The sequence below is a fragment of the Artemia sp. Qi Xiang Cuo genome, chromosome 4 (assembly GCF_049724085.1).
Source record: "Artemia sp. Qi Xiang Cuo chromosome 4, ASM4972408v1, whole genome shotgun sequence".
NCBI lineage: Eukaryota > Metazoa > Arthropoda > Branchiopoda > Anostraca > Artemiidae > Artemia > Artemia sp. Qi Xiang Cuo.
Window position 1 is genome coordinate 81111683 of NC_142797.1, and position 17797 is coordinate 81129479.

Genomic DNA, 17797 nt, shown 5'->3' on the forward strand with positions numbered 1-17797 from the left:
ATCCAATAGCCCAAAAGATTTTTATAGTAAGATTAATGAAAGTTAAATTAGAATTAATCTCTTGGATTTCGCTTAACTTCTTGATAATAGATTATCCTTTGGAAATAAATGTCTCATTTGCCATCAACTTGATTTCTAATAAGTAATTGAACAGAACAACCCCATCTAGGAAAAAAATTTCATTTTTCAAGCCTTCAGATGAGCGTATTGGAACCTTAAAATGCTAGGCCTACTTTATCTTACTTTATAAATGAATGGGAATTATTAGGAAATGACAAAATATGGCTGACATTAATGCAATTCATATTGCAAGGAAAAAAATGTAATGGTAACAAATTGAATACCTATCATATGCTAATAGGCTCATTATCTTCATAACAACGAACATAACTTTATATAGATCCTAGGATAAAAAAAGGGGGGACGAATACACAGCAAAGCAGGTCTCATTGTGACAAACATACTCGCACTGTTTATCACAGTAATCCTTTTAGTGTTTTATGTAATCCTTGCACAGGAGACACAACAAATAAACAGCTTTCCTTACCACATAACTAGTATAAAAAAATAAGTAGAACAACAGGGAAATTTTTATACAAGACAGTGGAACGCAACTTTAAATGAATATTTTGACCCTATATCCAAGGGCCGTCCTCATCAAAACAGACGAAGAGAATAAAAACACTATAAAAGAAACTTACATTAAAATTCAATCATTAAAACTGTTTAAAAATGTTTTAAAACAGCCCTAATATCATTACTTCAAGGAAGTTCAACCAGGACATGGTTGAATGTCCTTTACTGTCCTATCATTACTTGCTTGAAGTAATGATATTAGGGCTGTTTTAAAACATTTTTAAACAGTTTTAATGATTGAATTTTAATGCAAGTTTCTTTTATAGTGTTTTTATTCTCTTCGTCTGTTTTGATGAGGACGGCCCTTGGATATAGGGTCGAAATATTCATTTAAAGTTGCGTTCCACTGTCTTGTATAAAAATTTCCCTGTTGTTCTACTTATTTTTTTTTATGATGGAAAGGCAGTGTGGTTTTCGTCGCTATTTGCACATAACTAGTGGTTATTACCACATAATAATGTTACACAAAACCCCTGGAGCATCATCTATGAATGAAAATGTTGCTCAAATACTAAAACCTAGGAAATATATTTATATTTCTTGTCTATTTTCTTTTATATCGGTCATCCAAATTAAAATAAATTATCTCTACTACAAACTCGTTGCAGCATGAAAATGTCTGATTGTGTAACTTGTGTGAACTCACCCTATTTAACGCTTCTACTTCAGCCTCCCCTCCTGTCCAGAATGGAGAACAAATTTCCTGCTCAATTATATATATATAATATAAGTAAATCATCTGGAAAAAAGTCATGGGCCTCAACTCAATAAATTTGTAAGATTATGTTGAGCATTTGAAGCTATTTAAGTAATGAAAATGAAGAATTTCGAATTGTACCACAAAATATAGTAACTCCATTTAAAAAGGAAGGATAATAAGAATCTTAGGCACCACACTGAAGAGACAATTTAATTATTTAGACTAAATGAACTTAATTTGGGAAACCAATATAAAAATTGGGAGAGGGTGTAAAATATTTTGACATTGTTGAAGTGGGTTCTTCGGAACCCGAATTGAGTCTCTTTGGATCTAAAGTCGATGCAGCATATTACTAATTTTGGTACCCAATATGCTTAAAGGTATCTAAACTGGGAGATGCCCTTCGCTAATTTCAATGCTCGGAAAAATATTTAAAGTAGTATAGATAGCATGATATTACCAATAAAATAAAGGCAGATAACTTGGATGCTTAAGAAAACTAAAAAAATAATATCGATGGGATGATAGTACCTCCATTTGCACAGGATGCAAATGAGATCAGCACTTGCTAAACCCGTTACAACAGGAGTGGAGGAGAACTAGAAACAAACTTTCATTGATCTGTTACCTCCGGTTCTCCTTCACAGAACCAGAATTGTAAAGTCGTCTATAAAAATCATCCATGGTTCCTCTATATTATCACACTCAAAATAACATTTTACTATTAAGACATTTCTGAATCAGCTAGAAATGAGAAATTTTTCTCAAATACTAGTTATTTTTAACGACTTTTTAATTTTTCGTTGCTATGGGAAGTGGTTCGTCCTTTACCAGGTTGCAGCTACAGCTGTATTCATAATTACAGGGGGATCCTATAATGCTATCTATTTTATTTAACGGTTTTCTTAGATATCGGAATTATCAAGCTGCTATTCCAGCCTTTAATGTCATTGGTTACCAAAATTAGCAGGCTGGTATCCACGTTTTAGATCCCAAAGAGCACTAGTGTGGGTACTGAAGCATGATTTCATTGAGAACCCAGCGTTTAGACGAAACTTAGGATTTGCAAATTTCTTCTGTTTGAATCTTTTTCCTCAGTGCTCGAAGATTATCTCGGGTTGTTTTGGTCCATTCTACAGCTCGTGTATGCCTTGAAACAAAAATGTTGAACTGCAATAATATTTAATAATTTTAAAAATTGAAAAAATATGGTCTCACGCGAATGGAAAAAAAGAAAGAATAACCAAAAAAAATATCAAAATAGAGCAATCCAAATTTCTACTAATAAAAAACTTTACTACACAAAAAATAAAGCTAACATCCTGAAATATAAGAAAAGTTTATTTAAAAGAGATAAAAATGCCACCGAACGCAATAAAGCTCGAGCACGCGTAAGGATTGCTACTAACATGCCATGTGATCCAGGATTTAAGAAAATGAAACATGAAAGAGCAAGACAGAGGTATGTAACGGATCAGGGGTATCGAGAAGGGAAAATTGAGACAGCCAAAAAAAAAAAAACATAAAAAAAAACTAATTTTAAAATTTTCAGGTATTTATCTTGTTTGAATTACAAAATTAGTATTATTGGTTTGACACCATAAATATTTTTGCAGTTTACATAATAAGTTTAGCGATTCTGAACTGAAAACTAAAATAATTGGAATTATAAGACAATAATATGGAGATACGTACTTTACGTTTTACAAACCAAAAAAAGTTTGGTTCCAGGATACAATAATAACTTTGAACTGAGATGAAAAAAATTTTGGTTCCAGGAGACAAAAAGCAAAACTAATTTTAAAATGTTCATGTATTTTTGTAGTTTAAATTAAAGAAATTAATAGTATTGGTTAGACATCATAAATATTTTTGCAGTTTACATAATAACTTTAGCGATTAAGCCAACAAAGAAAATTTTGTTTCTAGGAGACAAAAACAAAACTAATTAAAAAATTGTCAGGTATTATTCTAGTTTGGATTAAAAAATTTGTAAACAAACTTTTTTTGGATGAACTTCTAAAGCGCGTATCTTTTTTGCTATATTTCCGTAGAAAAGAAATTCAATTTTTTATTTTATCTTTGTTTTAAGTTCATGATATAAACTGCAAAAATATTTATGATGTCCGAGACATAATTTTTAATTTTTATTTCAAACTAGAAACATTCCCTAAAATTTAAGAATTAGTTCTGTTTTTTGTTAAGTTCTTGCTACTCGACGCGTGACATTAACTCGTCATTGTTGAGCAATAAATATATAATATTGAAGATGCCAAATTGTCCGCGTTGTAATAAACCTGTGTATTTTGCTGAAAGGAAAGTTTCGCTTAATAAAGAATGGCATAGGCAGTGTTTGAGATGTGAAAAATGCAATAAAGTGCTAACTCCTGGAAGCCATGCTCAAGGAGAAGGGAAGCCTTACTGTCATGTTCCATGTTATGCTTCACTCTTTGGGCCAGGGGGATTTGGTCGTGGTGGGGCAGAAAGCCATAAGTACTGAACTTCGATTTGAAAAATGTATTCATTGCCTACACTTTAAAATAACTTTTATATGGGATTGAGTTATCCCAATTATGATGAATTATATCAATCTTATATGTAAAAATCAAGAAAAGTGGCTGCAACTACGAAAGTCTGCATACATAGTATCTTCTTTTCTTTTTTCTTTTCCTCAGATAGCGGGGCACTGGAACACCGTAGAGAGCTGTTTAATGGCTCATTTTAGAGGAAACTGCCACATCTAGTGCCTTTTAAAATTTAAAAAAAAAAATTAAAAATCTAATAAAATTTTTAAGAAAAACTGCATATTTCTTTAACACTGCTGTATCCTATATTATTTTAACATCAGGAATTTGTCTTATCCAAGTGTTTTTTTAATTGACAAAATTCGGGTTGAAGCGGTAGCTAAAAGCCTAGTAAGAAACGATAACTGTCCCTAATAAAAATTTCATAAAAAATTGATTAAATCTTGAAAATTAATTTTTTTAACTACAAAACGTTTTTAGCCACTTCAATTTCCTTTAAAATTAGTTATTAAACAGCTCTCTATGTTGTTCCAGTGCAAGCCTATCTGAGCAGGAAAAGAAAAAGCACTGCCTAAGATTAACTTGACTGATCCTTTATACAATACAATAGAAAGCATTCCCCAATTCTTAAGGAAAATTCATCATCTACATAATGATTCCTTATAATACTTTAGTTACTATGGACTAAAGTTCGCTCTTTAATGTATGATCCAATGTATGCAATGGTTTGTTGTTGTAATGATCTTCTTTTAATGTTATTTCGTAAGAAAAATTATTCTATTTTAAAAATAATTTGTTTATAATTACAAAAGGTTTTTAACCCCATTAATTTCCTTTAAAATGAGCCATTAAAAAACTCTCTACGATGTTCCAGTGCCAATCTATCTGTGGAATTACTAACCTATACTATAATTAAGTGGCGTATAAAATTTAGTATAGGCAAGAGGTCGTTGTTTATTATTATAATAAAGAACGAATATTTTACTGATTATCTACTACCACGTTTTAGATCCCAAAGAGCACTAGTGTGGGTACTGAAGCATGATTTCATTGAGAACCCAGCATTTAGACCAAACTTAGGATTTGCAAATTTCTTCTGTTTGAATCTTTTTCCTCAGTGCTCGAAGATTATCTTGGGTTGTTTTGGTCCATTCTACAGCTCGTGTATGCCTTGAAACAAAAATGTTGAACTGCATACCCTGGGATAGCCTGTACTCTTATATATATATAAAGTAGAATTTTAACGACAATCTAATTCTAACTCATTTATAGCGATGAACTAACAAGACTAGTCAATTTTAATAGAAAATGAAACACCACAGGAGCATCCTCCTTCAGCCTTAGGGTTCTTTAAAACACGAAAAGCAGATCTTATCAACTCCTCCTGGTAGTCAATCGTTGCCCCATCTATATATTCCAGCGAAGTTTCATCCACCACAACTTTTGCTCCAGATTTTTCAAAAATCCTGTAACATTAAGATAGTGAGACATTCGTAAAGATCTAATTTCGAATTTATATAAATAACTTATTAGGCTAAGCTATTGAGAGACCGACATAAAATAGGGATTTCCAAGGGCTTCAAGCTCGTCAGAATGGAATGGGTATACATACTTCCAGCAAAAGAGGCAGGAGTAACTACGAAGACCACAAAATAATTTCACTAAATGAGGACTTTTTCAGGGCACTGACAACTAAACAAATATTTGCGAGTAAGACGCAAAGGCCCTTTTAATTTTGACTTTCTGATTTTTTTTATAAAGGATTAATGAATTATAAGCTATTTTGTTTGTTTTTATTTACTTTCACTTCTATTTTACTGAGGATGTCTATTGGTCGTGCAAACAAAATGTTCGTACATATTCGTTGACGTGTCGTAGTCTTGAAAAAGCTCGCAGTTACTGTAGTACTTTTGCTCTTGTATACAAGGAGGCATACAGTGCAAGCCCCCAAACCGAGGCTGCAATCAGAACATTACTCAAGTCAAAATGATACATTGTTTTGGAAATTTCGGGTTCTAGCTTTAGACAATTTAAATTTACATAAAATAGTGAAGAAAAAGATTAGCTAAATCAGGTTTATGGGAATAACTGACCATAAATAGATAGTTTAAAAATGTACAGAGATCAAATTTAGACTCCGAAAAACCTAGCTAAGTCACGGCTAGAGAACTAGATGAACACATTTTACGAAAACGGGACAGAAAACCAGCCACAAAGCACACGTAGTTCCAAGATGCATCGGCGTGAGACCCAAAACCAAGGATTTAGAATATGTAAAAGATCATTCTATTTTAACTGCACATATGAAATATCCCCCCCCCCCTCTCCCCAGCAAAGCATTCATTCAATAATTTTGATTGCCCCAGGAAAATGTTGGAAAGCACACATAATGCCGATATTTGGGCAGAAAAAACATCTTTTTCAAATATCACACAAAATAAATAAACCTAAAGCAGTAGTATCCCATTCAGAAGAAAAGGGAGCTATATAGGTAGAAACAGAAGATCTAAAAAAAAAAAAAAAAAAAAAAAAAAAAAACAAAAAAACAGAGGGATCCTCCATGCATACACATTAGCTATGACAGCAGTAGTATCCCCTTCAGAAGAAAAGAGAGCTATAGAGGTAGAAACAGAAGATCTAAAGAAAAAAACGACAAAAAAAACACAGAGGGATCCTCCATGCATACACATTAGCTATGACAGCAGTAGTATCCCCTTCAGAAGAACAGAGAGCTATAGAGGTAGAAACATAAGATCCAAAGAAAAAAACAACATAGAGGTAGAAACAGAAGATTCAAAAAAAAAAAAAAAAAAAAAAAAAAAAAAAAAAAAAAACAGGGATCCTCCATGCATACACATTGGCTACGACATAAGACTACTAGCGTTCTTTTCAAATTTTTCCATAAAAAACACAAAATAACGAATAAGTCTTAAATGATCCGATTAATAGTTGCAAACTTACAATGCAACTAAAATTGTACTTTCTCAAATTCGCTTGTTTCTTCAATTCAAATATGAAATATTACCAACAAACTGGCTCCTTATGTTAGAAAAATTAGAATGAATATTGTAAATGACGAAGAGCAGCCAATGAATAAATGCCAATAAGCCAATAAGCCAATGAATAAATGGACTTTAATCATGGATAGAGAGAATGTAAAAAGTATTCATTTCAAATAACAAATTTTAGCTATTGAGATGAGGTAAAAATCGGTGACCCCCCCCCCCCAAAGCCCCTTGGGTGAGGGCTGTAAGTAATGCAAGTTACCCATTGTTTGCATATAGAGTTTGCTTTTGGGAAAAGGGGGCATACTTGATCCTGGGTCTCCAAAAAGCCTTAGGGTATTAATGTGAAACTTTCAGGAAATGTTGAGGGGGTTGTTGAGAAAAATCAAAACACACTATGGACATGCTGGCTGTCTAAAGGGCGTATCAGCAACATCTCAGGAATAGCAGAAGGAATTAAGTTGAAACTCCCAGGGCATGTTGAGGGGGGCATTGAAACGTCGTTGGAAGACAACCAGCCCCCTCCTCCATGTTTTTTAGATGCCCCTCGTCAACATAGATCAAAATATAGATCACAATATGGCAAGGTTAGCCCCAGCTTGTTATTTCAATAATTATGTCCTCAAAGCTCAGGAACAGTGTGAGATGTCTTGCGTTCTCTCTGGCCTCAATATCTCCTTGATCCCTTATGCTGATGACATTTTTAACATCAGACAAACTTTGGACAAAATCTCTGAAACTTTCCAAAAACCGCAAACAGAATACTTAAAATCTGGTCTTGAATTTAATGGTGAGAAGTCCAACGTAGTGCTTTTTAACTGGAAAGGCCCGCTTCCTGATGAAATTGTACTCTGAAATTAAAAATCCACCCGTCTGACCAAATTACTTATCTCGATATTCCCATTGGAAGTAAAATTTCTCACACTCATCATCTCTAAAGTGAAGGCATCAAACGCTGCATATCAGCTTCACATGCTTCCATAGTCTCTGCTAAGTTTCGTTTCAATCACCGTTATCCGGCAACGCTACACAGTACAGTTGCTCTCCCCACGTCCTCTACATTGCACCCTTCTGGAAGATTCTTACAAATGCTGCTAAATTAAAAATCCGCTCCAATGTCTTCCGTTTCGCAAAATACCTAAGTTACTGAGATGTCCAATTTGGACACGCAGTTCAAAGCCCATCAACAATCTCCATATAGCAGATTCTTCTTTAGCCGTTGCTAAATTTATGCAGAAAAACAACCGAAATATTTCAAAACATGCTTGGAACCAACTTCTTCGACAGTAGTTACATTGTCATAGTTGTACAGTGCTCTTTTGCTTTTTGTTATTGTTTTTGCTTTTTTTTTGTAGTGCTGTGTCATTCTCTTTTTGTATGAAGACAGGTTTTCGTAATAAAAATAATAATGGCCTCAAAGAGCACTTCATAAGAAAGGCAGTCGTGACATAAACAAATAATTATCTTCCAATTTCATTGCTACTGCCAATATCTAAAATTTTAGAGAAGGATTAAAAAAAAAAAAAAAATCTTCTCATTTTTAAGGAAAATTAATGAAAAAAACAAAGTTTTCTTACGGAAGTAAAAAGAGAAGTTGAAACCTAAAACAAACAGAAGTTATTGCTTCGCAGATTACATCGAACACTCCATAAAAAGGCAGTTGTAGCTTAAATTAATGATTATCTTCCAATTTCATTGCTACTGACAATATCAAAAATTTTAGAGAAGGATTTGGAAAAAAAACATTTATTATCCTTTTTAGGAAAATTAATCAAATAAAAATTTTTGCACAAAATAAGTTTTTCAAAAAAAAGTAAAGAACTCCATTAAACCAAAAATGAACAAAAATAGAATCAAATAATCTACCAAGCATACAACTACCACATATCAGTATCAATAAATAAATGAAACCCAAAACAAACAGAAATTAAAATAAGTCAAACTCAAAACGAGCAGAAATTAATTTGAGTAGGGTTCTAAGCCCTATGCTTTCTAAAAGCCAAAATATAATTTGTACTTTACTGAAAAAACTCAAATGAATTTACTGAAAAAAAGTGCATTCTAAGTTTAATATACATATGCTGATATTTATTCCTTAAAATATTGATTAATTTTTGATTTCTTTATGTTCAGAAATTGAAAACATTTAAAAGACTTTTTTCAGTAAAGTACAAATTATATTCTGGCTTTTAGAAAGCATATGGCTTAGAACCCTACTCTGATCAATTTCTGCTCGTTTTGAGTTTGACTTATTTTAATTTCTGTTTGTTTTTGGTTTCATTTGTTTATTGATCCTGATGTGTGGTAGTTGTAAGCTTGGTAGATTATTTGATTCTATTTTTGTTCATTTTTAGTTTAATGGAGTTCTTTACTTATTTTTAAAATTTGTTTTGTGCAAAAAGTTTTTTTTGGTTAATTTCTGTTCATTTCATATTGACAGTCTTTTCCAGGGAGAAAGACTGAGCCTCTTATGAAGTTAAACAACCATCCCATCCATAAAAACGTTTAATAGCCCCGGGGCATAACTTACAACCCTTGCCCCTAATCTCTGGGGTTTGTTTCAACCCCAAAAGCCTTGTTATATGATATTTAGACTATTTTGAATAGAATGAATATCTAGAAATTTTAATGGAAACGTTTCAGGACAATATGACATCTATCTAGGGGGAGATGGTAGCTCGACTCTGATCACTTTGACTCTTAAGGAGGTCGATAAAGTTTAAAATTACAATTCCAGTGAGCCCCCTTTAAAGTATTCATGACCACACTTTCTATAAAGGCCCTATTTACCCATGGAATAACTTAAAACAATTGCCCTGAGGGCTGGGGGGATTTGTCGTCCTCAAAGACATAATTTCCAGACCTTTCTGATAGGCTTAACAAAATGGCTATATCAAAATTTTGTTGTCAAAGTGTCAAAGTGTTTGTGGAAATGATAGGCGAGGAGGGAGACATTTGCCCTCTGATCACTTTCGACTAATAAAAAAGGCACTAGTCCTCTCAATTTCCAATCGGATGATCCCTTTTTGAAGCTTCGACGACAAAAATTTCTATAAAAACGTTATATGTCCCAGGGGCATAACTTATGACCCGTGTCCTGAGGGCTATAGGGGGAGGGTAGTCATCTTCAAAGACATAATTTCCATACCTTTTAACTACGTTGAACAAAATGGCCATATCAAAATGCTGATCGGAAATGCTTGGGGAAATGATGGGCGTGGGGGGGGCGATTCTCCCTCTGATTACTTTCGACTATTAAAAAGGGCAATATCCCTCTCAATTTCAAATCGAAAGAGCCCTTTTTGAAGTTTTTATGACAACACTTTCTATATGACATTATATACCCCCAGGGCATAAGGTTAATAGCCCTCTCAATTCACAATTGAATGAGTCCTTTTTGAAGCTTCTACGACAACGCTGGCAGTAGTATAGATATAACAGTTCCGAGCAGACAGGTAGCCAGTATAGATATAACAGTTCCGAGCAGACAGATAGCCAGTATAGATATAACACTTCCGAGCAGACAGGTAGCCAGTATAGCTATAACAGTTTCAGGAGGGCAGGTAGCCAGTCTAGCTATAACAGTTCCGAGCGGACAGTTAGCCAGTATTGATATAACAGTTATGAGCAGACAGGTAGCCAGTGTAGCTATAACAGTTTCAGGAGGGCAGGTAGCCAGTATAACTATAACAGTTTCAGGAGGTCAGGTAGCCAGTGTAGCTATAACAGTTTCAGGAGGGCAGGTAGCCAGTGTAGCTATAACAGTTTCAGGAGGGCAGGTAGCCAGTGTAGCTATAACAGTTTCAAGCGCACAGTCCCACCATATATCTATAATGCTTTCAAGCGCACAGTATTAATGATGATACTTTTCTTTTCCAATGATACGATTTTTTACATTCTAAGTATCTTCCCATTGATTTTTATGTAATTTGTGTTTGATGTAGGAATCGAACGTGAGACCCGTGATTTCCAAAGGTAAATAAAGGACACGTTAATCGACTAAACCAACAAGCCATTGAACATAGTATGATTTTAGAAATACATCCAATGTATTGTTTCTGGGACATTGCCCAGCTGATGTTAAGCGTCACAATATCGTAACAAGTTCATTCCATTGAACTGGAACAAGTTCAGGCACATTCGATTTATCAATTGGATTTTTGATAGGTGTTAAAAGTGACATGTTTCGGGGCATTTTTATGGCATCATCGTGAGAATATGCATACCACGATGATTTTGAGATGCATACTAGACAGACAATATCTTTTGATGCTTGGGCCCCAAGTCCTACCCCTATCCCTCAACCCTATCCCTCCACCCTCCCTCCAACCCCTCCCTCTCCTCCCTCCCACCAAATACCCCCCCCCCCCCAACTTTTTGTTTTTTGTTTTTTTTTAAACTTTTTTTTACATCTCTTAGAATGACATGAAACATACTTAAACCTAATAAAATCACATTTAATATTTTCCAACTTCAAAATGGGAATGATATAGATGTGTGTCGTGACTTTTACTATTAGAAAAATAATGTTTGTAGTGACCATTTTTTTTTACTTTTTTTTTCTGAGTTTTTTTTTAACAAACACAAACACACACACACACAAACAAAAACACACAAAAACACACACACATACAAACACACAAACACACACACAAACACACACACACCCATACAAAGACACCCACACAAAGACACACACAAACACACACACACACAAACACACACAAACACAAACACACACACAAACACAAACACACACACACATACAAACACAAAAACACAAACACAAACAAACAAACAAACACACACACACAAACACACAAACACACACACAAACACACAAACACACCAAATAAACAAAAAAAAAAACACAAACACACAAACACTATCTATAAAAAAATCACACACAAAAACAAACAAACAAACACACACAAACAAACACACAAAAAAAAGAACACACACACACACACAAACAAAAAAACAAAAAGATAAACACACAAACACACAAACGAACACACACACACAAACACAAAAACAAAGACACAAACATACTAAAAAACCAAAACACACACAAACACACAAAAATACAAACAAACACAAACAAACATACACACAAGCATACACAGACACACACAAAAATACACACACACATACAAAAAAATAAATAAACAAAAAAACACACACACACAAACACACACACATACACTAACACATACAAACACACACACACATACCCACATACACACACACATATACACACACAAAAAAACAAACACACACACAAACAGACACAAACACAAAAAAATACAGAAACAAACGCAAACACACAAACAATAAAAAACTCACAAACACACAGAAACACACACAAACACACAAACACACAAACACACACACAAACACACACAAACACATACACAAACAAACATACAAACACACACACAAAAAAACACACAAACACAAATAAAACCAAACAAAAAAACAAAATTACACACACACACACAAACACACACACACACACAAACACACACACACACAAACACACAAAAACACACGCACACACAAACACTCACAAAAAAACACACAAACAAACACACACACACAAAGACACAAACACAAAAACACACACGCAAACACACACACATAAACACACACACACACACAAACACACACAGAAACAAACAAACAAACAAACAAACACTCAACCATACTAAAAAAATCTCACACACACACACAAACAAACACACACACACACAAACACACACACACAAACACAAACACACACAAACACAGACACACACACAAACACACACACACACACAAAAAAAAAAAAAAACCAAAAAAAAAAAAAAACCAAACACACACACCAAAACAAACAGACAAAAACAAAGACACACACACAAACACACACACGCAAACACACACGCAAACACACACACACACAAACACACACACACAAACACAAAACACATACACAAACACACACAAAAACATACACACAAACACAAACAAACACACAAACACACACACAAACACACACACACACACACAAACACACACACACACAAACAAAAAAACAAACAAAAACACACGAACACACACACACACAAAAAAAAACACACAAAAACACACACACACACACACACACAAACACACACAAACAAACACAAAAAAACACACAAAAGAAAGAACACACAAAGTCAAAAACAAATACACACACACAAAAAAACAAACACAAACACAAACACACACACAAACACATAAAAACACACAAAAGCACATACAAAAAAAAACAGTAAAATACACACAAATACAATCACAAAAACACATACAAACAAACACAAAAACACAAACAAAAACACACACACAAACACACACACACAAACACACACACACACACACACAAAACACACACAAACACACACACACAAACACACACACACACAAACAAAAACAAACTCACACAAAAACACGCAAACAAACACACAGACACACATACACAAACACACACAAACAAATACACATAAACACAAACACAAAAACACATACACACACACACACACACACACAAACAAAAACAAACACACTCACACACACACACACTAACACACACACACACAAACACACACATACAAACGCACACACAAACAAAAAAAAAAACAAAGAAAAACAAATAAAAACAAACAAATACACAAACAAACACACACAAACACACAAATACAAACACACGCACACAAACACACACACACACAAACACACACAAACACAGATACACACACACATACACACACACACAAACACACAAAAAACACAGAAACACACACACCCACAAACACAAAAAGACACAAAAACACACATAAACAAACAAACACGCAAACAAACACAAAAACAAAATCACAAAAAAAAACACACACAAACACAAAAACACACACACACACACACAAACTAAATCAAGACAAAACACAACAACAAACAAACACACACACAAAAACAAAAACACACAAACACACACACACAAACACACAAAAACACAAACACACACACACAAACACACAAACACACCAACACACCAACACACAAACACAAACACACAAACACACAAACTAACGCACACACACAAAAACACACACAAACAAACACACACACACAAAAACACACAGGTAAAGAGAGTGAGACTATAGATTCAGACATACAAACCAACAAAGACAGGCACTGGGAGAAGCAAACATCCGCCCAGACACATAGGCAAAGAGTGAGATAAAAACACATGCAAATATATAGATTCAGACACACAAACCGAGAAAGACATGCATTGGAATAAGCCAACACCCGCCAAGACACACAGTCAAAAAGAGTGAGAGAGACAAAAACTCATACAAATACGTATATTCAGACACACAAACCGAGGATTCACAGGCAAAAAGAGTGAGAGAAATAAAAACATACAAATACGTAGATTCAGACACACAAACCGAAAAGACATGTATTTGAAATAAGCAAACACCCACCCAGACACAGAGGCAAAAAGAGTGAAAGATACAAAAAAAACATACAAATACGTAGATTCAGACCCGCAAACCGAGAAAGACATGCATTAGAATAAGCAAACACCCGCCCAGACACACAGGCAAAAAGAGTGAGAGAGACAAAAACACATAAAAACAAGTAGATTAAGTCACACAGACAGAGAAAGACATGCATTGGAATAAGCAACCACCCGCCCAGACACGTTGCAAAAAGATTGAGATAGACAAAAAACACATACAAATACTTAGATTCAGAAACACAAACCGAGAAAGACATGCATTGGAATAAGCGAACACCCGCCCAGACTCACAGGCAAAAAGAGTGAGAGAGACAAAAACACATAAAAATATGTAGATTTAGACACACAATCTGAGAAAGACATGCATTGGAATAAGCGAACACCCGCCCAAACTCGCAGGCAAAAAGAGTGAGAGACACAAAAACACATAAAAATACGTAGATTCAGACAAACAAACCGAGAAAGACATGCATGTGAAATAAGCAAACACCCGCCCAGACACACAGGCAAAAAGAGTGAAAGATACAAAAAAAAAAATACAAATACGTAGATTCAGACCCGCAAACCGAGAAAGACATGCATTAGAATAAGCAAACATCCGCCCAGACACACAGGCAAAAAGAGTGAGAGAGACAAAAAAAACATACAAATACGTAGATTCAGACACACAAGCCGAGAAAGACATGCATTAGAATAAGCAAACATCCGCCCAGACACACAGGCAAAAAGAGTGAGAAAGACAAAAAGAATGAGACATACAAACCGAGAAAGACATGCGTTGGAATAAGCGAACACCCGCCCAGACTCACAGGTAAAAAGAGTGAGAGAGACAAAAACACATACAAATACGTAGATTTAGACGCACAAACCGAGAAAGACATGCATTGGAATAAGCAAACACCCACCCAAACTCACAGGCAAAAAGAATGAGAGAGACAAAAACACATACAAATACGTAGATTCAGACACACAAACCGAGAAAGGCATGCATTGGAATAAGAAAACACCCGCCAAGACACACAGGCAAAAAGAGTGAGAGAGACAAAAACACATACAAATACGTAGATTCAAACGCACAAACCGAGAAAGGCATGCATTTGAATAAACAAACACCCGCCCAGACACACAGGCAAAAAGAGTGAGAGAGACAAAAACACATACAAATACATAGATTCAGACACACAAACCGAGAAAGGCATGCATTGGAATAAGCAAACACCCGCCCAAACTCACAGGCGAAAAGAGTGAGAGAGACAAAAACACATACAAATACATAGATTCAGACCCACAAACCGAGAAAGACATGCATTAGAATAAGCAAACACCCGCCCAGTCACACAGGCAAAAAGAGTAAGAGAGACAAAAAACACATACAAATACGTAGATTCAGACAAACAAACCAAGAAAGACATGCATTGCAATTAGCAAACACCCGCCCCGACAAACAGACGAAAAGAGTGAGAGGGACAAAAAACGAAGAAAACTGTGTAGATTCAGACACAAGTACCTCGGATGTCTAACATTGGAATAAGCAAACACCTGCCCGGACAAAATGGGAAAAAGAGAGTGAGAGACACAAACACATACAGATACGGAGATTCAGACACACAAACCGAGAAAGACCTGGGTTAATCAAGGTTCATTTAGAGTGGCGCGACACTGCATTTTGAATAAGCAAACACCCGCCCAGACAAACAGGCAAAAAGAGTGAGAGATACAAAAAAACATACAAATACGTTTATTCAGACACGCAAACCGAGAAAGACATGCATTAGAAAAAGAAAACACCCGCCCAGACACACAGGCAAGAAGAGTGATAGAGAAAAAAAACAAATACAAATACTTAGATTCAGAAACAAAAACCTAGAAATAAAGGTATGTAAGTAATCAAACACCCGCCCAAACACACAGGCAAAAAGTAATAGAGCGACAACAGCACATACAAAGGCACAGATATAATCCTAAAATCCGAGGATTACGTGCATTGGGATAGGTACTAACCCACCCGGACAAACAGGCAAAAAGAGTGAGAGAGAAAAAAACACATACAAATACGTAGATTCAGGCCCACAAACCGAGAAAGACCTGGGTTAATCAAAGTTCACTTAGAGTGGCGCGCCACTCTTTGTATCTCTCACTCTTTTTGCCTCTTTGTCTTGGCAGGTGTTTGCTTATTCCAAATGCATGTCTTTCTCGGTTTGTGTGTCTGAATCTATATATTTGTATGTGTTTTTCTCTCTCTCAATCTTTTCGCCTGTGAGTCTGGGCGGGTGTTTGCTTATTCTAATGCATGCCTTTCTTTGTTTTTGTGATTAAATCCATGTATTTGAATATGTTTTGATCTCGGTCACTCTTCTTGGCTTACGTCATGGCAGTCGTTTGTTTATCTTAGTGCATGTCTTTCTCGGTGTATGTGTCTGAATCTAAGTATTTGGCTGTGTTTTTCTCTCTCTCACTCTTTTTGCCTGTGAGTTTGGGAGGGTGTTCGCTTATTCCAATGCATGTCTTTCTCAGATTGTGTGTCTAAATCTACGTATTTGTATGTGTTTTAGTCTCTCTCACTCTTTTTGCCTGTGAGTCTGGGCGGGTGTTCGCTTATTCCAATGCATGTCTTTCTCGGTTTGTGTTTCTGAATCTACTTATTTCTATGTTTTTTTTGCTTATCTAACTCTTTTTGCCAAGTGTCTGGGCAGCTATTTGCTTATTCCAATTCATGCCTTCCTCGGCCTGTGTGTCTAAGTACACATGTTTGTATGTGTTTTTGTCTCTCTCACTCTTTTTGCCTGTGTGTTTGGGCGGGTGTTTGCTTATTCTAATGCATTTCTTTCTCGGTTTTTGGGTCTGAATCTACGTATTTGTATGTTTTTTTGTATCTTTCACTTTTTTTGCCTGTGTGTCTGGGCAGGTGTTTGCTTATTCCATATGCATGTCTTTCTCGGTTTGTGTGTCTGAATCTACGTATTTGTATGTGTTTTTATTTCTCTCACTCGTTTTGCCTGTGAGTCCTCGGTTTGTGTGTCTGAATCTACGTATTTGTATGTGTTTTTGTCTCTCTCACTCCTTTTGCCGGTATGTCTGGGCAGGTGTTTGCTTATTTCAATGCATGTCTTTCTCGGTTTGTGTGTCTGAATCTATGTATTTGCATGTGTTTTTATCTCTCTCTTTGCCTCTATATCTGAGCGGGTATTTGCTTCTCCCATTGCATTTCTTTGTTGGTTTGTATGTCTTAATGTATAGTCTCACTCTCTTTGCCTGTGTGTGTTTGTGTGTGTGTGTTTGTTTGTGTGTGTTTTTGTGTGTGTGCGTTTGTGTGTGTGTGTTTGTGTTTCTGTTTTTGTGTGTGTGTGTGTGTGTGTGTTTGTGTGTGTGTGAGTGTTCGTTTGTGTGT

General features: G+C 35.3%; 1 protein-coding gene and 1 pseudogene across 1 annotated transcript in view; one reads left to right on the forward strand and one right to left on the reverse strand.

Moving 5' to 3' along the window:
- The first annotated feature begins 3605 nt into the window (after positions 1-3605).
- Positions 3606-3960, forward strand: LOC148953494 (cysteine-rich protein 1 pseudogene; annotated as a pseudogene).
- Positions 3961-5059: 1099 nt separating this feature from the next.
- The window catches only part of LOC148953495 (iron-sulfur cluster assembly 2 homolog, mitochondrial-like), a 30008-nt gene continuing 17270 nt past the window's right edge, over positions 5060-17797 (reverse strand). Inside the window, exon 3 of the mRNA XM_089087713.1 lies at positions 5060-5327. Within this exon, the coding sequence (XP_088943839.1) occupies positions 5150-5327 (178 nt within the window). The 3' untranslated portion in view covers positions 5060-5149. The remainder of the gene's footprint in view (positions 5328-17797) is intronic.